We start from the raw sequence: 25631 nt of genomic DNA, 5'->3' as shown, positions 1-25631 counted from the left end.
TAATATTATTTACAATATCAATAGCAATAATATCGGGTAAAAATGAAAATGAATAAAAAAATGTCCCCATATTGCAATAATGTGATCATAGACTCTCTTTCTCCCTCTCTCTCTTCCTCTCTCTATTGGCAGCTGATAAAAAATGTTACCAACTGAAAAACAAAGAAAAAATGTTCGGGGAAAATAATACCGCTCGCTTGCCGGAAAGCGCTTTGCCCCGTTGGGAAATCATGGCGGTCAATTATATGTCATTATCCCGATCTTTTCTACGCTAAGTCTTAGACATAATTAATTGATACGACCATGCCGCGTAAGCCAAAGAAGGCTCAGAGACTGTCCCATGTCAGTTATAGAGGAGCTTTTCATGAAAGGACTTATAATATATTAAAAATTATAAATAGCTCCAAATTGATGCGAATCAACGTCACAACTCGTGTAATGCTTCAGGCTCAATTTAAGCTGATTTTTTTTTATAAGATCCACAAAATATTTAAGAATATGGTTTTATTTTATAAATTTTTATACCATATTTTTCTAAAATTCAAATTTAATGTTTGCATATACTTATAATAAATCAGGCAAAATATGTATCATAGTTAATTAATTTATTTATAATTAAATTATTTCAAAGATAAGTTAATTACTATTATGTCACTCCGTTAATTTAAATGTGATTGTGTGTGAAAATATTCATTGGAAAGAAGTAGTTATTAGATATCTTAGTTAGAGTATTAAAGTCTGTACAATATTTTGATTTGGTCTTCATTTTACAAAAGTAGATACAATAGATATGTAATATTATGTTTTCTTGGCATTTTGTATAAAATAGCAATGCTGTTAAAGTTATGATACTTTTTTCGTTTCGATGATCATAGTGTCCCCATAGCTATCATTTTGGCGACCGTACTTAAAACAATCCCCTGCGGAATACCGACCCAATAAAGCCAGGAAATATGCAGCGATTTTTAGTCATGGCAACATAGCCCCGATTTAAATTTTGAATTCATCTTTTTTTAGATCTATTCCATATTATAATAATGGCAATAGATATATAATATTACTTATATTATACACATGCTGAAATCGTGAATGTAGACCTAAATAATCTTTTTTTTTGCGTTGATACTTCCGTATAGTAATAAAATTAAAATTAAATTATAGTTATCGTTATATATTAATAATTAATTTTATAATACCATGCCTTTTTTCAGTTTTATAATGTATTTGATATGACCTCTAAGACGCTATGACAAGAATATTGTTTTATTCACATGTTCAGCAGCCTACGTCAGGCTTTTAGTCTCCAACCCCCAAAGAACAGTTAAAAGGGTACACTGTATTATTGTCGAAAAATATTACAACATGGATCTAACGCAAACTTTAATGAAACTTGCTGAATTTTGGGAAAATCTAAATTAAACCTAAAATTACACAGGACATAATATTCTAAAATCACAATTATGTATACTGCACGTAAATATTCACCAGGATTTTTAAAGTTTTATTATCATTAGAAATATTCGGCCGTGATAAAAATTCTTTTGGTCCATTTATAACAGGTAGAGCATTAGGATGAAAATGATGTAATATATTCCATTTTTTTTTCACATATATTAGATAACTGTCTATTTATTTATTTCCACATAGTATAATAATACAAGTAAATATCATTTGAACTAATTTTATGCGTGGTAATCAGGCAAAGAGGCGTATCAGTATAATATATTGTAATGAGTGCAAAAAAGTTTAATGTTACAAAAAGTATACTCTATCATCCGGTATCTACGGTATCTCATACATACAAATTACTAATAAATAATACATTCGTTATGATGGCAATAATAATAGGCGTGCTTTGCTTTATTTACACCCAATATAATGTATCTAATATAAAGTTTACTGTTGAGGGTCGTCCATTTATGACGTCATCGTCGGTAATTAACAATGCTGCGTCACAATATCAACAAAATATAAAACTAATTTTTTTTTAAATTAAAATATTCTATGGGAATATAAATACCTACTGAAGTCGATAAATTTCAACGAATTTGTTTTTTAACTAACGGGTGCGAGTTGAAAAATATGACATCGTTTAGACAGGCGACTAAAAGTTTTTGTGACGAAGTATAAAGATGAGGAAGGGTTGGGGAGTGTTAAAAATACCGATAATCGTATGACGTCATTTGTGGATGACCCCTCGTCTTTTCACAAATGTACGGTTCTATAATCTCCTTCGCCGTAACCCTCATTACTAAGTATCGTGATCACTCCAGGATAGGTATTGCGGAGCTCTGGCTCAGCCTTCTATGGTTTCATCTATCCTCTGCAAACTGTGTGATTTATTTCGAAGCTGACTTTATTTGAGTCACCTTGAGTCTATAACTCACATATTCCAAAAATCGAGTTTTGAGATAATACCTAAAAACCACCAGAGCACTATTTTTTGTAATTAGAAGAAAAGTATTGAACTCCCTTGAATATTAATGAGTGAGTGAATCGATTTACATTTTTTTAATATGCTATATAATACTCCCAATGCTGCAGATACACAGCATATTATGAGAAATAGACCTCCCTGATTGGTTAGAAAGGCCTTGATAACAGAACCCACATTATTCATTGAAAATATGAGTTATGACACCAACAGTCAACTTTGTCGATGATTTTCTCGTGTCTTAACGTGACTTTTGATAGTCAACTATTTCTCTTTATATAAATTAATGCCTTTAGAATCACTTGGTATATTTAACTCAAAAATGACAAAATTGACTCATATAGGCTGTGGCACTGAATTGTGAATTCGGACGATAGTGCTAGTTTTTAATTATCTTCGAATGAAATGAAGTGATTGACTTTTACAGTTTAGTCTTACTAAAAAGCGGGCCTTAGGTTTATGCTATCGGTTTTCTATTACGTCACTGAAATTTCATTACCTACATGATAAATCAAAAGATATTTTTTATATATTTCAAATAACTGAAGACAATGACTATTAGGACATTCTACATTTATATTGTCATGATCATTCATACATTAAAATATGCTACTAACTAGGTATTTATAAATATAAGATTGTATCATAATATTGAATATACCCAACTATAATAATATTTAAGCCGTAGTGTTCCCTTGATTTTTCTACAGCTTTGTAATATTATTTTTATATGCGAAAGCAATAAAATTGTTAGGAAAGAAAAAACAATAAAATTGTAGACCTTCCCGGTAGTTCTGAAGGCTTTTCCCTAAGGGATCCAATTAGCAAACATTTTTCTATCGGCTTACTTGCCCAACTACTTACTGTTTGCTCTATTTTGAATCCTGGCTATCTACACGTTCGTTATTATAGTATCCTGATACTTATTTTTTACAACGTTTTTCTTAGCTCGTATTTTTATTGTCCGGTACAAATCTTGTAATCTATTTTTAACTACTTTCCCGACTAGCTAGACATTTGAAATTTTTAGAATATACAGAACACTATGTCAATGCATTTTTTTAGCCATCTTTAAGTAGAATTGAATTCATTTTCAGTTAATTCTGTTTTGTATGAAAAGTTATTTCGACACCATTATTGGTTGCTAAGGGTCTGGGGTCCTAGCAACTAAATTATTAATATATACGTGCGTTACTATGTAAATCAATATGACATGTCTATACACAATTTTTTTGGTCGTTTAAGCTAATCAAGTCATGTTTATATGATTCAACAGCAAATTTAAAAACGTTGTATATAAAAAAATCTTCTTATCCAGTAATTGTGTAGTTTTTGGTATATATTTAATGTGTTATCATATATAATAAAATATTTTCTAATTGTATTTAATTAAATTAAGTGGAATCCAAAATCAACACAGTGTAATCCTAGTCAAAAATGAAAATAAACATTTTATTGTTCTTGATACTACAATCCCAATCATTTTTTATTTACTGCAGAATTCTAATAAAATTAATTTAATCGTAATCCATCGAATCTTATGGGTAACCGTGTTTTTTTTTTTAAATCAGAGGAATTCGTAAACTTTGCACAATATGATGCCTATCTTAACGTTGTTTACCAATCAAATATTTTTTATTAGATAGGCTATAACTATATGTTATATTTTTTGTATCTAGCAAGTTCAATCACCTAAGAAAAAAATACTACTCATAGCTTTAATTTCGTGTTCACAAAAAAAATGTATGTTAATATTTTATTTTGATTTGCCTGGCGATCTTACAATCATCATCAGCCTGAATCTATCCACTGCTTGATGAAGGCCTCTTCAAGCTGCTTCCACTTCTCTCGGTCCTGTGCATTGCGTTGCCACGTACTTCCGCAAAACTTTATCTTTTCATCAATCCAGCGGCCTCTAGGTCTACCTTGCAGACGTTTTTTACTTCTTGGATACCACTGGATGACTAGATTTGTCCAACGATTGTCTCTTCTTTGAGCTATGTGTCCAGCCCATCTCCATTTAAGGCTTTTAATATTACAATATCACTTACAACATTTATTTATCATTACATTACCAACTTACAATATTACATAATATTATTAAGTAAGTAATTAGACTATTAAATAAATTTCATAATATTTGTAAATAATACTAATATTTTTATAATCGCACATCGAGAGGGGAGACGGAATTACCTACTTCAAATTTGGAATTAATAAAATCCATTTGAGAAAATAAAGATTCACACAAAATAATAGAATATACTTCCGAATTATGATAAAACTCTCGGTTAAAGGTGGGTATTTCTTCATCAGTAATTATGTTCACTGATAATACTCGATTTTCATTGCTGATATGTTGTTAGAAATAACAAACATTTCAAGTGTTTCGTTTTATTATTGTAATTATAACTAAATATCTAAAATGTTTGGTACTTTTAATGGATAATTCGTATTTATGTAAAACTTCCCATAAGTTACTTATTTTAACGCTATTCAATTTTTTATTTTAAAAACATATAATTTTTAAATAGATAGTAATTAGAAATGGTATTGAAATATTTTGGGCCACAGTTTGGATATTCTGTATATTAATACATTCAACGGTGATAACGAAGAATTAAAATATTTGATTAATCTTAATATTGAAGTCATTAGTCAAGTATAAACAGTTGATGTATTCTGGTAAATTTTCAATACGAAAATTATTTACATATTTCAAAATTCATACTGGAGATCGACCAGTTAAAAATATACCTATATGTATGTGTATACCCAGTACCCACCTATAAAATACTCAACTACGTTAAATTAAATAATTTTCAATATTGTTAAACGTATGTCACCTACCCTCACAGGTACCTCACATACAATGTGTGGTTTAAACGGAAATAACTTGTTTATTTATTTTTTATTGCTTTCTGTTTCCCAACTTTTGTGAGAAATCGCACCTGTGGGAAATAATAGTATTCAGATGGAATTATAAACAAAAGTATTTTTCTTTTGTTACAGTACAACATAAAGAAGCGCGAAGAAGTAGTGGAGCAAATGCCCCAAGAGCCAGACAATCCTCTCATGCGCAAGAAAAAGACTCCCGAAGAACTCGCAGCTGAGGCAGAACTTGAAGACCAGGATGATTTCACGAGTAAGACGTCTATTTATTTTTGTTCCTCATCTAACATAATCTCAATTACTGTATTAAGCGTCAATTACATTGAGCTACTTTACGAGCTGCTTGTTGGCGAATTTAGAATATGTCAGTAAAGTCGCCCAGTGTCATCATTGAACAAGCTAACAAGTAGATTGTAAACAATCTACCGAGAAAAGTTGAAAGCCGGTCAACTTTACACGCTACACGCCGGCGTGTGGGCCTACTGCGTCTGCACAGCAGAGCGCAGTAGTAACCTCCCGGTAAAAAAACGAACTACGTTCTGTCAAAATAGTCGCTGGCTTGTGGCTTCTCAGCGAATGGAAAGTTTTGTGTGTCATCATCACAATCGCAGTAGCTGAATCGCCCGCTTTTAAATTCGCCAACAAACAGCTCGTAAAGTAGCTCAATGTAATTGACGCATTAATGAGAGAATCTAGAAATCTTAATTCCAGAACGTTTTTATAGTTAAATTATTAGTAGATACCTACACAATCATAAAATTTATGTTTCCTGCATTAGCAGTGTTACATTCCTTTTTCAAAATTTAAATAATAAACGCTTATATTCTGGTTATACTTTTTCCGTTGGCTTTAATTATCTTACAGGTATATGAACATATTTTTTACGAATAATAAATTAATATATGTTGGCCTCTTGATAAACCTATTAGGTTCCTGCCCTGGGCCCAAACACATGTTGATAAACAATATATTATGAATTTTCTAGATCCGTGATAAAGTGATTACTTTTTTAGGTATCATCGATTTTACGCAATTGCTCATCTAAATAATAATAATAAAGAAACTTATTTTCACTAATACGATGCGTTTTTGTCTCAGTGCGACCCTGGAAATAAATACAGCTGTGTTATTGTGACAATAATTCTGCAATGCAAAATGTTTTGCAGTTAATTTAATTATTATTAATTTTACTCACCATATTATCAGACTCACTTTCGTATATAAAAGCTCCATCTCCTCTGGCGAAAGCTTTTCTCCGACATCATTTTTTATCTTGTAACCGATTCTTCATTTTTAAGTAGTGTAGTAGCTCGAATAACCCCGAGCTACACTTTTATGAAACTGGGAAAATAAATTAAGTTTTGTCTTCTTGAACAATTTATGTAATCGGCGCATATTTATCAAAAGAATAATCACTCTAATTTTATGTTGCACGTGCGCGCAAAAAAAAATGGATAGACATTTTTACCGGTAATATGAAAAAAGCCGAAAATAGAGTAACGTTGCTAGATATATTCATCGAAACTTTCTGGAGTGAGATCATTCATATTTTTTACATTACGCGGTCATGAATTTTAAATGAAAATTCCGGTTAAATTATTATATTTGATCCTATTACCTAACATAAAAGCAGTAAATCACATAATTTTATAATATGACTTGATTAATTTGATTTCTTACAAATTTAGTATGTATGTAGGTAACATGCCCAATATGGCCTAACGGTAACGTAACGGCTTATAATTAATTGGATTCCGGGTTCCAATTCCGGGTCTGGCAAATTCACTTGTCGTTTTTCAATATGTGTTTGAACACAGAATATTAGACCAAATTGGTTAAGCAAGTGGCATCCACTTATATTAAAAAAAAATATGTTGATATAACAATCGATTTATCTCAGCCAGCTCAATCAACCGGTGGCGAGGGGTGGAGGTAGGCTAAGATCTGACATAAATAGTGCACACTAATCTTTGTCAGTTATATGTGTTTGTGTTCATTGAACTAATACTACAATATACAGATGTGGGTTATTAGTTTATAAAAATGAATTAAGCCCTGCCTAAACCAAAGCATAATAGCTTTGGTATGCTATGGACGATCGGACAAAATAGTGTTCATTTTTTCAATCATATTTATTTGTTTTCGTTAATTAAGAATACATATTACACATGGTATTGGTCAGTTTTTTTAAGTCATTAAGGCTTGTCTTGCATGCGTATTAGTTTAATAAAAAAAACACGTATGACTGACAAAAATTAGTATGCACGATTTATGTCGGATCTTAACAGCCTACCTCCACCTTTCGCCACTGGTGTAAACTCATAATAAATTATGATCCCCTCAGGATCGAAAAAAATCGAACGATACATGTAGATAAGCATATATGCATTTTTTCAACTAATTGTTCAAGTTTTAATAAGATATTACTTACCGTAGAATTACAATTAAATATTATATCTCTAAATAAACTTATTGTACTACTAGTTATAGATATTATCGTATTTTTTTATTAACCATGCAATTATAAGACAAAAAATAGTAAAAAATAGTAGTGGTAGACCGTTAATTAAACCGTAAAGGTAATCTCCATAATACGTTTATGGTATAATTATCTCAAACCTCAATAATTTCTAATTTACTTTATGTTTCATAGTCATCCAAGTGCTCGGCCGTAGTGGCTTGGCGGGCGCGGCGCGGCGGCGTCTTGCAAAACTCAAACGTATAACCGTGTGTATTATGCCCCAAAAAAGACACTGTTTACGAACATTTCATACACGGTTATACGTTTATTACGGTTATATTTCGCAAGAAGCCATCGCGCCGCGCTCGCCAAACCACTACGGCTGAGCACTAAAGGTGACACTTATCGCGTAAGTAATTGTTTCCTTATACATAATATTAAATTGTTACATTTCTTTTTTCAGAGCTGAAAAACACGATCGAAACGCAAGTGAATGAAATAAAGTCTCAAATCGAAAGTAAATGCGTGATGCAGTGAAAAACCTATGTACAGATGACATCCAAAAGCAAGCTGAAAGGGAAAAGTTAACACCATTGGCCCATACCATCTTGACAATGTGGCAACACCACCCATAATAATTAAACAAAAACGACATCAGGAACAATACAAAATAAATAGATTATGAAGTGAAGACAACTGGAAATCGCGGCTTCGTTGATACTAAACTTAATATAATATTTTGTTTTATAAATATATTTTTATTTAATCCAATATGGTAAATATTTTATAAACCACAATAATTCTCTCGATCGTGATGCTTTAAAGTTTAAAGTTGTCATTTCGTAATCAATTATTTCCCATAGAACCACACAAGTAAAAAATATTATAATTTGTTGTTGTTTTTTATCTATATTGTGGAAGATTGCTAAAGAGATATTTCCCAATCTATTTATTTTAAATGGTTCTTAAAATATGGTGCTAATAATAATTGTACGGCCATCATGTTGCCGCAACATCAATACAATGCCAACTGCCATCACCGAAACATTGTCAGCTGTCATAGACACATCAACAATAGATACTTAGTTAAATACTTAAACACACAACCGGGATTCCCCATTTTTGACGTTTCAGAAATATTGTAAACTTACTCTTTCTCCACTGCCTTTTAAAGATTGATCTTGTGGGCTAAACCATACATAAAGGCCGACAATAAATAAATATCTTTCATAAATACGGAAAAAAAACATTCAGTTATGATACTATTCATTAATTTAATATTTGATAAACTAATATAATATTTACGTAACAATGAATACACTATTAGTAGATAATTCTCCTGAAAATACATCGAAAACGAAACACATTATGAAGATAGTTACAATGAGCAAAATTAAATATTTCTTAGTGTTATAATCATGTTTGTTACCGATAAGTAAATTCTGATTTTAAATATTGATAATAATTAATAATAAATTTGTGAGGATTATTAATTATAAATAATAAATTGTTAAATTTACAATATTTTGCCAGAATCTCGTTCAATTATTGTAGGTGGTGTTCCCGGTTGTGTAAATAAGTATATTAAATTAATGTGCCCCTCGTAACTTCATACTATTTATATCCAATTATATTATCGTTACATATTATCTATCTAAGAATAATTTGCTTTCAATTTAGCCGAATCGTAAACACCAATTAGACAGAATACTCACAAAATGGAAGTAGACGGTTCAATAAATCCAGTAAGAAAGCTTTCTGTAATAATTATTATTACCGAATACATTGAATAAACTTTTTTTGTTTGTTTAAAGACCAATTATAATTTTCCTAGTAACTGAATACAGTATTAGAATATATTCTTAATGTTTACCAAGCAGTTTCATTGAATTCAATAAAATTCAATAAAATATTAAATTATTATTATTTAGACACGTAATTTTGCCTCTAAACATATTCATACATTTTACCATAATATTATAATAAAAAATAATTATACAGAACCATCAGTTGTTTGTTGAACATTAATATAACATGTATAATATTACGTTCACTTATTAATTGGACCCAATATTCAATAAAGACTCTGTTTTGTTGATTTTCCGTTTACCTACCTAAATAAAAGGTGGGCTTTTCAGTGTTTTTCTTTTGTGGTAATAATGTATGATAATAAGCACTCTATCAGTTAAGCTTTTGAAAATGTGTCTCATTTTCTTCCTTGAGAGGGGTAAACTAGCGAATTCCATAATGGTTAAATTAAACATTTTGTATTTGAATGCAAAGAAGAGCAAAGATAATTTAGGTAAACGAAATGGTGAAGACTAAAAAACAGCGCTTGTTGTCAAAATTTAGCTTATAGAATGTTAAAACTATTTGTTACACATGAAAACTTTATAGTATATTATTATTAAATATATAACCTATACATACATATTTGATTAGGTATTGACACTTCAAGTAATACTTACAACAGAAAGTGTATCGAAACTGGTTTACTGCGATACCTTCTGTCAAATTGATTAAAATTATTATGAAAACAATGAATTGAAGCAATAATATATAATTAATGCTAACGTACATAATATACAATATATTGAGTTTGTTTTTACTGTATTCAAAATTCTTTCTAAAGAAATTATCCTGTTTCTAACATTTAGATAATAAAATACATGTTTTAAAATACTAACTTATAACCGTATCTATGAAATCTAAATGTCTATGTTTTAAATAATATTTTTTAAGTATATTTATGTACATTACAGTCAAATGTAAGTGGTTGTTCATAACGTATTGACTGTATATTGATAAAATTTCATTGTTAAATCACATCGCAGTTTTCAGTTATTCATACACTTTCTTCCATATGTTTACACGTAAAAATGTTCATAAATGTTTTTTTTTTTTAATTTAAACATTTGTATAATATTGTGTTACTAATGCTTCAAATACACACGATCGGTCATATATATGTCAAAAACACCGTTTCTTATGTTGGCGTCCTGTGTCATAGGGTGTCACAGAGTGTAAATACGATGTCATAGCTGTCATACAATATGTATGTATAAATGTCGGAATGGCATAGATTTGATCATAGACACTAAAACGCTCTTAGCATATATGTGCCCGATCGTCATATAGTCTATTTGAACCTTAACATCTGTTATCCCATTGTCGCCGGTAAGGCGTTACATAATACATACCTACTTGACTAAAACTTGACAAACATTCCTCTGATAATTTTGAAAAGAGTTACATACCAATATCTTCCAGACAATTAGGTAAAAATACGACGAACTATATTATAGCATTTTACCAATTTTCATATTATTATTACGATTTTTTTTTGCTGAAATTTGCCAAGAATTCATATTATATAAATTTATATACGTCTCGTCATTAATTTATATTGGATAAGAGTGTATTTTCATGAAGTAAGTACCTACCTACAGAAGAAAATATTATTTTTCCTTCAATATTTGATTCAGTATTTTAACAGTGGAATATATTAATTTCTTGGCAATATATTGTGTTAAAATTTTAATAGTTAAGCTGTTGACACATTAACTATTTTGAAAGCCCAATAATTTGGTAAATACTCAGTCTTAAAAATGTGATCCTAAAATACCTAAATAACTAAATGGTTGTAATACTAAGCTAAAATTTTCACCGAACATCTAAAACACAAAAATGGTGTGTCTGTTACATAATTATTGAAAAGTATTTTTATCCATATTTTATTACACGTAAAATTATTACATACGCTTGTGATATCTTGTTAAAAAGTGGATGTTAAAATTAGCAGCACATTGATTAGAAAACAATTTTGTAAACAAAATTTAAAATAATTGCATTAAGTTGCAAATCTAGATGTAGTAGTTAATTTATCTTCTCGAAATAAACGAAATAACGACGTCAAAAAATATTTTTCAAATCCAAAATGTATTCGCATTGTTTTTTGCACACATTATGAATTCTCAAACAACATACCCACCGACTGGACATTATTAACCTTTTTATTAAAAGAGAAATGTTTAATATGCAACAATTATTTTAAATCAGTCCAATAACATTATAATAGTAACAAATTGTCATCCAAATTCCTAACTTTGCTCAATAAACAAAAATATAAAATAATAAATAAAATTTTGTATTCAGGACATGAACTAAAACTAGGTATTTAAAAAAAACATAATAATTAGTTTCGTTTGTCTATGATTATCTGTCAATGTACTCTCAATAATAATATTACTTCGGTAATAAATTAATTTATAATATCTATTTATCATATAAAAATATTTTAGAGTCTACAAAAGTTTATTACAAAATATCTCCTGAGACCTTTTTTTGTGATCGACATTTTTTTGAAACTGCTTTTTTGTATTTTGATACATTTTCAATAATTATTATTAATATTATGTTCTTTATATCATGTCAATGTTGTATGTATGCTTAATCGATGTGCTATTATTGCAAACTGCTTTCTTTGCATACTATACAAGTGCATGGCAATAAGTAAATCAACTTCTTGTAGATAGACATCTACTTGTATGTCGTATTGCTTCACTAATAAACAACACTTTCTTCTAATAATGATAATTGTAAAAAAAATCCTATGATGATGTGTTTTGACAGCTTTATTAATAAAATTTACTTATCTACTTACTTCAATCAACACAAAACAAAATAGAATATTCTTCTTCCTTGTTGAAGAAACCTTTGTGTTTCTATTAAAATATTTAGTACCTGTTATGTTGATTGCCAATCTATTTTCAGTTTACTTTTCATGATATTTCTTTGTCCTTTTAATAATCAAATATGATTCAAATATTGATATCATGGAACTTCACTTACATTTATATACTTTATGGATATAAATAAACACTATGCATAGGTACTTACTTAAATAGTATTTATAAATTATGTACTATGAATATCCAGATAACTAATTCAATACATAATATTGTATCTATCTGTCAATAGCTATTAAATGTGTAGATTTTTTCAAACCATACATGTCTTTCGATATTGTAGATAACATTTTTTGTCCTATTCAATTTCAATAGTTAAGATTATATAAACAAAGCAAAACGTCAAAAGCTGTGATATAAGCATGTTAAATGATGAAAAAGAAATCATCGCAATATACATTACAATTCTTTACGACCTTCTCTTTGGTCACTCTTTTCTCTTTCTAAAACAGCTGATTCAATAATATGAATTGTAGATTGATGCATAAACCGTACCTACAGCAAAGTTGATTTACACTTTCAATCTTTTTAAATTTTATCATTTTCTTTCAATGTTTCGGTAAATATATTTAATACACAAATATAATTAGGTATTCCTTTCACAACATTTCATTATCTTGCTTTGAATGTCATCTTTCAAATAAAATTAAATGTATCAGTATGCATACTTTATTCAAACTGTATATTCCACATATTATATAATAATTAAATCATAGATTTTTATTTGCCATATCTACCAAAATAATCACAACCTCAACCCTTACCAAGTACTATAATAATTAATAGTTAATATGTATAGTCTGAACGATGTAACAGTTTAATAAAATTAAAGATTACTAACGACATTATAAATCAATGATCAATATAATATACAATATTAATTTTATTATTGTCATTTTTTTCCTTTTTTCAATCACTTAATCATTTACCATCAATGACAATAAATTATTGTCAATCTGGTTTTATAAAATTTTGTCATTTTAGAAATTTTGTATCATTGTGTCAATTATTAACCCTAATAACGAGCGAAAAATAGCTACACATAAATATATATATTTGAAATTGATATCATTGTGTATTATGTCCAACTATCATTAGAAGTACACAACATAAAATTTCTTCTAAAGTATAATATTTGTGTATCTAAATATTTTTTTATTCACACTGTGTTTTCTGCTGTACACTAACTAACTTTGTAACTTTTACAATATTATTACTTACCTACAATATTTTCTAACCTATCCTCTTACTAGTAAACTTACATTACATATTATTACCTTTCTAACGTACGCATTGTGAATGTACTGTGAAATATGTAGTGAAAAGTATAGATTGAATGTTATACAACCAGCATTCCTTGCTTTATTGTTTAAAATATATACGCTGTGTATAACTTAAATAATATCTTCTTCTATATATACGCATCTTCGTTGTTGTGATGTTAAATTAAAATATGAAAAATTAAAAAAAAATGTGTATATGTTATCAAAGTTTATTGTTGTAGATTGCTAGAAATTGTCAATAAATAGTTACATAGAGTAAACGAGTGTACATGAGTTGCTATTATAAGATTCAATTATTTTCAGTTTCAATATAATAAATAATTTAATTTTCGCTTTCTCTTCTCAAATTGACTATTTTTTAATTAAATAAAAATAAAATTTATTTAATTTTAATATTAATCTAATTGTAATATTTGACCAGGATCTTTACTAACTAACTAACGCAGGATTTATTTTTCACACATGCGCTATAACAAAAATATTGAGTCGATTAGGCTTTTTATTTATTATCGTTTGATATTAAAATTGGTCAGTTTATATTATAATATTATGTTACATGTTATATATTATATTTAATGAATAAATTAATACTCTATTTTTGCTTTAAAGCTTGCTATATATATTGAGATTTATATGCTTCATCAAAATGTATAAGTGTCGTTTTCTCTAATTATTTTTAAGTATATCTCCCCTCTTATAAAACCTATTTAATATGATGCATCTATAGTGATAAAGTTTTTAAATATATTGTATGTGTTTCTCGGTGTTGTGCTAGATGATTTGTGTTGCAGTTTATGCTAGCTTTAAACTGTTAGTGCATTTGATGTTTGAAGCCTTACACTTAAATTGCATTAAAAGGTCTTAGACTAAAGTGTTTTACACTAAATATTATGTTTGTAACATAAAAGTTAAATCATACCCTATTACTAATTCTTCTTAATTCATTTTCATTGGAATGTAATGGAATTTGGGTGAATTCTAATTCAAACCGTTTCCGTGTGTGTGTGTGTGCGTATCAACCGATTAAAGTATTTTATTTAACAATATAAATTGATATTATTGTAATTATTTTAATATTTTTAGCAATAACACCTCTTTAAAAAGTGTGAATTACGAACTGTTAACCGTTTGTACGTTATGTATGATGTTTCCACGCTTTTTTCTTAACATTAATTGTTATGAAAATCCTTTTTATTAATTATTATCGTAATCATGGTTATTGGACTTAGAAGTGGTGATTATATTATGCCTACTTCTTATAATATTACACTTACTTAATGTGTATAAATCATTTAATAATCAACTAATGATATTGGACTACTCTTACTAGATATAAGATAGTTATTTTTAAATCTTATCCTGTCAACTACTTACATCTATCTACAAACAACATAACCGTTCAATACGATTGTAAAATTATTCTTTTCTTCGGTTAAGAAAATTGCTTTTATTAATATAATTTTTGATGTTTTTTCGATGTGTGTACGATTAATTTTGTAAATAAATAAAAAATTAACGTTTCGTTATCAAAGTGTGAAAAGTAATTTTGAAGCAATCCGAACAAGAGTAGGTATGCCATACTTCGCATGACACTAATTACTTTTCACAACAACACGATAAAATTATTGTTATATTCATGTAAAAGAAAATTGTGGATTTAATATTGAAAAAAAAACTTTCAAATGAAAATGTTGAGGTTTATACAAGGTAAACTTAATAAAGTAGAGACATTATTCTTTTGTATTAAATAAACAACAAGTGTTATCCCATTGTTACTCGTAGGCTTAAAAATCTTCATTATGATTCTTTTTAATAAAATAAACACTTTTTTTCTTATAATTATTTAAAGTGATGTACTCAAGAAATAAATTCTTATATTCTTCAGATTTGCTTGGACATTCCATTGCTTTCAATTGTTTATAATGCTTTTTGTTATAGTAGTATGATTACTATAAAGGAAGTTTATTTATTTTTTATTCCAGCATAATTTTTAAATAAATGATTCATTTATACTTGAAAGATTTAAAATTAGAGACTTTGAACTCTCCGTTGGCGTACACTTTATAAAAGTAGATCTACACTTGCGTTTCTTGCTATAATTTTATCCAAACGATAAGTGATATTAAAAAAAACATTTAAATGTATAAAAAAGCCTTATCAAATCAAATAAGATTGAATATTAAATACCACTTCAAGTAGTGGCGTCTAAAAAAATACTTCAAGTGTTAATATTGTAATTTTTTCTTATTTTTTATTTTATTATTACTTTCAACAATCCTTCGAAATTAAAGCAATGGTATTTTTAATTCCTTTAATTTTGATGTGAATTTTTCATATTGTAGTATTTTATACCCAGTATACATAAAATAAAGAAATGGATGTAATCTAATCCTGTAAACATGAGTTAGATATAGGCAATTCATTTTGTTAAACATTTAAATAATAAGGCAGTTAAAAATCTTAATAATTCAGAATTATATTGAGTACTTGTTGAGTATACTCAGAATAATGGCGGATTTAAAAAAATATCAACGTTTTGTTTTCCATTGGGTAATTTATGTACGAAGCAGCTTTTATCAAGTTCAAATTTTGATATTGACTAAATTTGAGGGGTTTTTAATATTAGTGTTATGAATACAGAATAAATGTTCCAAAATACACGATACCTATTAATACTGTAAAATTATTAGTGTCCTCTTGATATTCGGGATTCGTATTCAATCGACCATTGTGTTATTTTATATCAATTTGTGAATAACCCCAAAATTTACTGCAATAACCACTACAAAAATAAATGAACTGTAAAAGCAATGTCAGAAGTTTATCTGTTACCTTAAGAAAGTTTAATTTCAACCAAGCATGCCTTTAAATTTTGTATAATTATAACAAAAAAATAAATAGAGACAACGACACCTGATGCATATTATTATTATTACTACGATTAATTTTGATTCACAGTGAAGTTTCACTAAGGTTTAATTACATTTTATAGCTAAACCTAATAATAATATAACATTAGATTTATTGAATTTCTATTGTAGCTATAAAGTAAGGGAGATAACATGAGAAATTGCTTATAAGCTTTATGCTATATTAGTGACACCTAGTGATATAAAAGTTAAATAATAACAAAAGCATGAAACAAAAATTACATATGGACCAGTGTCCATATTGATGTTGTATTGTTATTAAATTGAAGTTGGTAGTTCATTCACTTTGCAAATGTAAGTAATATATATTATGCGAATATTGTTGTTGAAACTGGTTTGAAATATTATCGTAAATGAATGTAATATTTTGTTCTGTTTCATCTTCGGGAGTACAATGACAAAACGACGGTTTTATTTCAATGCTCTTTATTTCGTGGATTTTTCTTTATTTTATATAAAAATTATTATCAGTAAAAAAAATATAAAAATTGCATGTGAGCATGCAATAGCTAAACTTAAGAATTATTTATCCTGGTTATATTTATATACTCGTAAAAAATATTATTTCATTGATATGTAAAATTTTTGAAATAAAACATGAGTACTTATAGATACTAGAAATTAGAGATTGCCATTTTTATATATTGTTTGAATGATTTATAAAAATGGTAGATCTACGCGTTGTTAAATAATAATTAATGAATAAATAATATTGTACCACTTATAATGGTGTTTCTTTTATCCCACAACTACAAAAATATCACCAAACAGTTGTAATACATTGCCATCTATTTACAATATATAACACTTCAACGAAATGATGGTATTATGTCAAAAAATTCACTGTCATTAAATGGTAATAATATCAATACAACCTTCAACAAGATTATCAATATCATATTATATTTGGCTTCATACGACACTGGTTGTTCGCAGTCTTTATCTTTAGTATTCTAGCCTCCGATTCTTTCCCAGAAGTCTTGGACTTTCTTAGGGAAACTTTGGAAAAATGACTTGACATTACTAATCATCACGTTCAAAGCACTGTCGTCAGAGAAACCTACTTTACTTTTAACATCTTCCCACGTTAATTTTTCCGTTTGAACACCATCCAAATCACCACGCTGACATCTGACTTTAGTTTCAGGAATGTTTTCAAATTCATCTTCAATTTTAGGAATCGGGTTCAATTTCAAAATTGCATTATCAAGTTTTTTTTTCACATCACATGGTAACCCAACGTTTTCACCACAATCAACCTTCATTTCAGATTTTTTCTCTTTATTTATCGTTTGACTATCAACTTCATTCAAATTTTTACCAGAAAAACTATTTATTTTCAAAAGTGAATTTACTTTGTTTGCAATCGAGGAATCTTTATCCTTTTCTTCTTTGTTGTCGTAGTCACCGAGGCTAAATATATCATTGTTCATATCTTTTTCAACTGCATTATCCATAATGGACCGCTTCATTCGTAAAGATTTCTTCTCATTTTCAGAATGATCTTTTTCAATATTGTTATCATATTTATTCAATCCCTTGAAGTATGTTTTTTTACTTACTGCCTTTTTCAATTTATTGATATATTGTTTTAGATTTTTCTTAAACTGAGATAAAGGTTTTTTTAATATCTTCACATTTCGTTTCTTTTTTCCACTTTCAACCAGTACATCTTTCTCAACCATATTTGGTGTTATTTCTCTTTTAAATAGTTTAGATCTTTTTAAGTCTTTATTCAATAAATATTTCGTTTTCAATTCATAATCTGCCATCCTCGCTTGTATTTTATTTCTCAACTGCTCAATTTTTAACTTATTCTTAGCCAATTGACTTTTCAAATTAAGATCGTGCGAGTCTAATGGCAACCTAGCAAATTGTGAATTCAGCCCGCTCTCACTTCTTGCGCTGTCTAAAAGATTCGGGTTGATGTTCCTCATTAAACTTTGAGCTCGCGATACTAAATCATTGATGCTATTGCTCTGTGAAAGACTTTGCCGGGGTGAATTTGAAATTCTTGGCAATTGAGGTAACGGTTTTAATTGCGGTAATGATGGTAATTTAGGCAGCGAAGGCAATGCAAATCTCATATTATTGATAGAACTCTCCACAGCCTCTTCAACTTCAAGTGTATCTGCTTCCGCTTCCTGATCATCTTCATCATCAATTATCGCTTCTTCATCGGCATCCCTTTTGATTCTCAACACACTTTTTTTAATGTGTTTCAAGTCATCGTCGATTTTCTCATGCTCTAAAATATCAAATCCTTTGAGATTAGTTTTCTCACTTTGAGGTGAAGAACTACCGCCCTCAGGTGTCAGTACTGCACTACCAATATCTAAAAATTCTTTCTCCAGTTGCAACATTGAAGCTATTTGTCCAAGAATCGAAAACAATTCACCCAATCCTTCTGAAGCACTGGTAGAATTACTAGTTTCAATAACGACAATTGTTAAATTTTTTCCATCAATCGGTATTGTTTCTTGTAAGTCTTTTTTTGATAATTCAGTTACTTTATCATCAGCAACTTTTTTCTCAAATTCCATGGGTAGTATTGCTTCAGACATATTATGTAGTGTATCTTTATTTATTTCTGTTTGATCTTCCATGTCAAGTATTACATTACCTGAGAAAGTTGATTTAACTGTACTTTCTTCAATATTTACTTCGTGTGGTATTTCTTGATTTTGATATCCGTGAACGACCATTGTAGTTTTAACGCCATTCTCAACAATATCTTCCAATTTTTGTTCAACATGAATAAATTCTTTGCGATCTGTACTTTTTTCTGTAAGATGATCTTCTACAGATGGTACATCCTCAATATTTTGTCTTTCAATATTTTCATTGATCATATTTTTCAAACTTGCTTTTACAACATTTGGTTCATTAAAATTCAGATCCATTCGTTTGTCATCAACTTTAGAATCATCTTGTCCATTGAATGCAACAATTCCATCTTCAGCGTTATGGGCATTGTCTGTTTCTATAAGTTTCAACTCAGCACCGATCAATTCTTTCTTATTTGAATCACCAACATAATGATCATCCAGAGATCTTTTACTTCTATTGAAAGAACCCTTGGACACTTCCAAAATAATTTGTTGAACAGGATCCTCTGTATCTTCCATCTGCAAAGTTTTGTGCTCCAAATTAGCATGCACCATATTTTCACCTTTCTGTTGACCTACATGGCACGCTTTAACATTAGCTTTCGTGACAACCCAAAAACCAAGCGATTTTGGTGGCATTGACACAGTTAATATTTTGAATGCTTTCACTTTTTTAATCATCGGCTGCAAATCTCCTTCATTTTCCATAATTTTACCATTCATAACGATTTTCCTAAAATAATAAAAAGATTTCAGACAAAATCATACAATTTTTCCTTTATTTATTTAGAAATAGCAAAGTAAATAATATGATAAAAATAATTTTCGAATTATTGAGAATAGCATTCTGAGTTTTGCTTATTTAATATTATTTCCAAACATTTATTTTATTATATCAATCTCGTTTCTATTTTCAAAGACTAAGCGAAGATTCAACCCATTTCAATGGTCAAGATATAATTTTTCTTACCCATCATTATTTTGATTCAGAAGGTATTGCATAATTTCTCCATCATTCTGCTGAACTGGGATCCTGATAGAGACAGAAGATTTCTCACTTCCTGCGTTAGTGGCAAATAGTGTGACAGCACCAGGAGCAATACTTTGTAAGTTTGTACACTGTGCATAAACCGAGATATCGAAAGATGCTGTCTCTTCTGAAACTTCCAACACTCTGGATCCAACAAGTTTCTTATGCAGGAGGGAAGCATAGAAACTCTATGAGAATAGAATGGAAAAATTATGTTATTTTTATTTTTATACTGGCAATATTATGACATAAAACAGACTAAATGTTTTTACCGAAAATGACTAGATGTCAATAGTTAAATAAGGATATTTAAAATAAATTAACATAGTTCTGTACAATTTAAAATTTCAATATAGTTTAGTAAACCTCCAATCCATTAATTACATTGAAATTCCTTTGGAGGTTTTCTTATAAATTCTTAGCACATAAAATGAAGTTTTGTTTCTTACCAAAGTCTGTTCTTGCATATCGTTGTGAGTAAGTTCTTTGAATACAACTGAATATCCATCAATAGCAGCTCCACCCAATGTGTTTAGCCAAATGATTGCTTCGTCGTCATCAGAAAGCATGCTGTCTCCAACTACCATCCATAGTTGAGTGTTCTTCTCAGCAAGCTTGGTTTTTATATTTTGTTCATCATTTTCATCCAGAGTGTCCAATGGGTCAACTGTCACATCTCTGGAATAGTCCAAATAAGAAATTGTTATTTCTATTGTGTTCAAATGACCTTTATGATAATAATTATAAATTTACAACAATATTACGAGTGCTTAAAGTCAGACAACGTTATCTACAAAAAAGTGTTTTTGTTTTTTTTTGAGATAACGTTATTTTACATTTACGGCTACATGATAGTCAAACAACGTTATGTCAATCTTTTCTAATTTCTTATTAAATCGTCAGTAAAGTTTAACGCTAATTACATAAGTTACCCTTGTTTTCATATTTTTTTAAAACTATCCCTATAAATTTTAACATCATCATAAGCAAGATAAATGTACAATACACAATAAATTATAAAATATTGACATTATGTTTTAAATAAACATTTCCCTTGTTAAGTTACAAGAATCTAAAATAACGATTTTTGGCTCTCCTGTAAAGTTGCACTTTTGTAGATAGTGTTGTTTGACACTAAGCCCTCGATTATATGTAAGGCTTGGGCATAAAACAAGAAAAAGGGTCAGAGACTTGGAGCAAAATAAGCCGATACAATAAGCGCAATCTAAATATTGTCATTGATAACAACCGTAGATAATGCACACAAGAGCCTCTCCTACTTCTTACACATGGGAAGAAGTACGCATCAGCACTCCTTATATGGAGGGCACAAAATGAACCGGAGTGCACCGGAGTGCCATTCCGGTTCATAAGATCCCCAAAGTTATTGCTGTCTCATGGAAAAAATAATTTGACTGCAGAGCTTACTAGGCGATATAACGAAAAATTTAACACACTTGTTTTTATAAAAATACACATACAATTAGATAACTGGGTCAATATTTTCATAAAATTATCGAATACTCCGGTTCATTACCTAGTACCAGTAAAGTTAGTGTATAATCACTATATGACTGTTTCAATAATCAATGAGTTGTTTAGTTTCAAAATTTAAGAGAAATAAATGAAAGAACTTTTTTAATTAACTATTTCTATTATTCAACGAATAATTCACAAGATTTAAGAATGTACCATTTTAATTATTGATGTTAAATGAAAGAACATTGATTGTTCATTAAAATTCTCAAGACATGACACAAATGATGTGAGATTTTCAATGCTCTTCTTGTGAATCCCATATTGTACAGATCATTTCTATACTAATTCTTTCTAGCTTCAATAAAGTAATTGGCAATTTTAGATACAGTACATTATTGGAAACTAGTATTTGACCCCCACAGAGTGGAGGTTTATATTAACAGATTATTGTTTTTAAGAGAAATGGATGTTAGCCACTTGCCCAACCTATTAGATCCATACTCTGACTCCAAATACAAATGAAAAAACAATGTGTATTTGCCAGACACAGGATTTGAACCTGGGACCCATGACATTATAAGCCGACGCTTATGCCGCCCGGCCATCGTGGGGCCGACAAAGTATAAGTACCTACATTATAAACCAATTCAGCATTATTGTGCATATCGTCATAGAAACAACTCCAAAAACACTACTTTACAGGAGAGACAAAAGACATTATGGTTTCGTATACAGATATATCGCACCATCGCAACTAAACTGCCACAATCCAAAAAATGTCAAACAGAGAAAATCAGCTTTGAAGTTTTTACCATTCGCATTTTTGTGCTGTGTTTTTGAAATATGTTTAGATATTGTATGAAGTTTTGACTTGAATTTGATGACTTAGACATATGAAATTTTCGGTACATATACTATGAACGATAGACAATGAAACGTAGTAATTAACTCAAAACACGTAGATTTGGACTTGTGGCGATTTAGTTGCAAGGGTGCGATATGGTTATGGAGATCATCCATGATTTAATAATGTTACAATTTTTTTGGAATTACATCATATTTTGTAAGACGGATAGGTATTAACAACGCCCACTAGATGGCATTCAAAGTCAATTTTCGATTAAAACGGAGTTACAGACCTACAAAATTATCTAAAAAATGGATGGGGGAGCCACGATTGAAAACTACCCAATCAAGACTCGCAACTGGACAGAATCTGACATTCGAATGGCGTTTTCAAAATGGCGTCCATATGGTAGTTCGTAAATCCATTTTTGACCGTTATTTAGATAAGTTTGTAGGAGTGTGCACATTTTTCTAGTTTCAACTTAATATTTAAAAAAAACTTTACTTACGAATTCAACACTACAGCATCTAGAAACCCACTAGAACGTAACAAGAATGAATATAGTTTACTGGATGGGTTATCTCCAAGACATTTTGTTACATCTCCACTTGCAATTTTCCAATCTCCATTTTTACCAGAATGGAAGGCATCCATCAGAATTTTCAATGTTTTAAGATCATTCATGTATTTTTCAGAAGTTTGCTCGATGCATTCTAGAAACAATAATTCATTACACATTGAGATAATGGACACTATCTCCAACAAAGAATTTGGATTATAAATAGAATTCTATTAGGTATGACATATGAAATTATTTAGCAAACCCAATTTATTAACAAAGCTCAGTTGCCATTCCGATTTTATTGTTCACGCAATGGCTGCAATTTTTTATGTTCATTGTGATTACTAACCTACTCGAGTTATAAACGATTTTACATAAATTTTTACATGATTTTTTAACTAAATAGTAATGTCGAGGTGTAGTATTTTTTTCTGTTTATATACAGATTGTCTTTTTATACGCCCTCCAAATTGGCAAATAAATATCATAGCATTAGTGTGAAGTTCTCTACAAATGAACCTGCATTGCAAAGTCATTTGTGGCTAACTTAATCAGCGTACCAGAGGTTCTTTTTTTGGTTCAATTTCATTCTTTTAAGCTCCATCTTTAGAGAAGAAGATTAGAAGGTTGCATTAGAACAAAATTAGCTAGACTATCACAATGTCATCCGATATATTGATTAAATTTATCCTTAATTTGAAAATAGTTAATAAAAATTGACTTTTATAACAGAATAGAGCCGTCATTCTTTCATAGCTCCATCTCTATAGAAAAAAAAATTTCAACATCTTTGACATCCAATATATTTTTTAAATCTTTTTATTTTCTTACCATAACCGAGCTGCCAGATAAATTCTCCCAATTTCATTTTATCAACCATAGACAAAATTTTAATAGCCTCTTTTGGATTCCAATTGCCACCAAAAATCTTTTCTGCATTATTCAGTCCAATCAATGGTGTAAAATTAGCAGTTTTTACCCATTCCACCAACATTTTCAATTGATTTAAGTTAGTTAATGAATTGTCATTGCTTTGAGGTTCCTTAGAAACAAAATCCGATGGATTTTTCTTATCAATATTTGATTTGAGCCTCACGATTGAATTTTCCAATGAGAGTTCATTAGTTGATGGGCCAGCTATACGAATATAAGCTGGTGATAACGTCTTTGCCATGCACATGTAGTCATTCCTGAAAGTTAAACAGGTAGCATACCATAAGTTAGTACTTATTTAAATAGGTATGTTTGTTTAATCTCTATCTATTTATTTTATAATTTGAAGATTTATTGTTATGAGTATGTATTTAATAATATTCATTTTAAGAACAAATCCATACATAGGAAAAAGGAGATATGTTCGTTTTTTTTTTATCAAGTATGTACCTATGCGTACTTAATGGAGAAAACCAATATTGATGAATTTCATACAAAATAATATAACATAAAAATAATATTACATTTCAGCTTATATAAATGCTAATAATATGATAGATACAACTAGGTTCTTTTATTTCTAAATTAAGTTGTCATTCCCGGGAATAACGCCTCGCAATAAAAATATTATTAGTTAAAAACAATATTAATATGCTAAAAATTGTTGCAAGTCACTGTATTGCAATGTTGCATTTTAAGCAAACATATTTTTTCATAGTAAGTTATTATGGAGACATAAATACCTTTTCGATTCATCGTGCATTTCCAAAAGTACTTTCGGGTCCACAGAAAAACTGATAAATTTTTCACTGACTTCGTTTACTATTTTTTTTGTCGACACTTGAACTGTTACATTTTCTGTGTACACCCAAAGGGATTGACTAATGATAATATAAGAACCGATAATAATTTTTAAAATTATTTTTACGTTGGCCAACATTTTCAAAAAATATTATTTTTAATTTTCCATTAAATCTGGTGCTCTCATAGCAAGCAATCGAATTGAACTAATAATCCATGACAATTTTTTTACTTTAAATACGATTAATAAAATGTTGAATCAGCAAAAAAAATCGTATCTACCATAATATTCCGATATTAGTAGAATTCGTCCGATATTTTTTGTTTCCGGCACAAAATTATTTGCTCAGTATGCAAAATGATTTTTAAAAAAGTACAGTTATGGTACCTACGATTATTGTTTGCCTTTAAAACTTCCGTAAAATAATTCAACCCAAATCTATATTCTTTAATATTTTGAATTAATAAACTATCATCAACAATTCATTTCTTTTTTAAATGAACATGTATAATTTTGGTGTTATATATTATTATTATTTACGTGTTTGCGTCATAACTTGTCATTTACGCCTTTTCTATTTGATTTTTCCGCTAAATGTGGCACGCTCACGCTGGCCAACAT

General features: G+C 29.1%; 2 protein-coding genes across 3 annotated transcripts in view; one reads left to right on the top strand and one right to left on the bottom strand.

The window, feature by feature from the left end:
* Positions 1–17465, top strand: part of cpx (synaptic transmission protein complexin) — a 474353-nt gene extending 456888 nt beyond the window's left edge. For both annotated transcript variants that reach the window (XM_085954300.1, XM_085954301.1), the window contains 2 exons: positions 5447–5579; positions 8251–17465. In XM_085954300.1, the coding sequence (XP_085810426.1) occupies positions 5447–5579; positions 8251–8324 (207 nt within the window). In that variant the 3' untranslated portion in view covers positions 8325–17465. The remainder of the gene's footprint in view (positions 1–5446; positions 5580–8250) is intronic.
* A 236-nt stretch (positions 17466–17701) lies between these two features.
* LOC147067367 (inactive heparanase-2) lies at positions 17702–25563 on the bottom strand. The gene is made up of 10 exons (XM_085953587.1): positions 25551–25563; positions 24952–25066; positions 24107–24465; positions 23283–23426; positions 20837–21096; positions 20328–20575; positions 19921–20090; positions 18850–18996; positions 18104–18161; positions 17702–17747 (listed from the first exon to the last, which is right to left on the bottom strand). The coding sequence occupies exons 1-10, from the start codon at positions 25561–25563 to the stop codon at positions 17702–17704; spliced, it is 1560 nt and encodes a 519-aa protein (XP_085809713.1).
* Between the last annotated feature and the right edge of the window lie 68 nt (positions 25564–25631).

Source organism: Rhyacophila brunnea, unplaced genomic scaffold (genome assembly GCF_057557595.1).
Source record: "Rhyacophila brunnea isolate RB1 unplaced genomic scaffold, BYU_Rbru_1.0 scaffold_4, whole genome shotgun sequence".
Lineage (NCBI taxonomy): Eukaryota > Metazoa > Arthropoda > Insecta > Trichoptera > Rhyacophilidae > Rhyacophila > Rhyacophila brunnea.
The sequence above is the reverse complement of the archived record's forward strand: the minus strand, read 5'-3'. Positions and strand labels throughout refer to the sequence as shown.

Excerpts from the sequence above, each read along its gene's own strand:
- LOC147067367 (XM_085953587.1), bottom strand. Across the intron at positions 20,091-20,327 it reads CTGAATCAAAATAATGATGG|GAAAATCGTTATGAATGGTA; the intron begins GTAAGAAAAATT and ends TTATTATTTTAG. Across the intron at positions 17,748-18,103 it reads ATTCCTCGATTGCAAACAAA|TTTCCCTAAGAAAGTCCAAG; the intron begins GTAAATTCACTT and ends ATTTTTCCAAAG.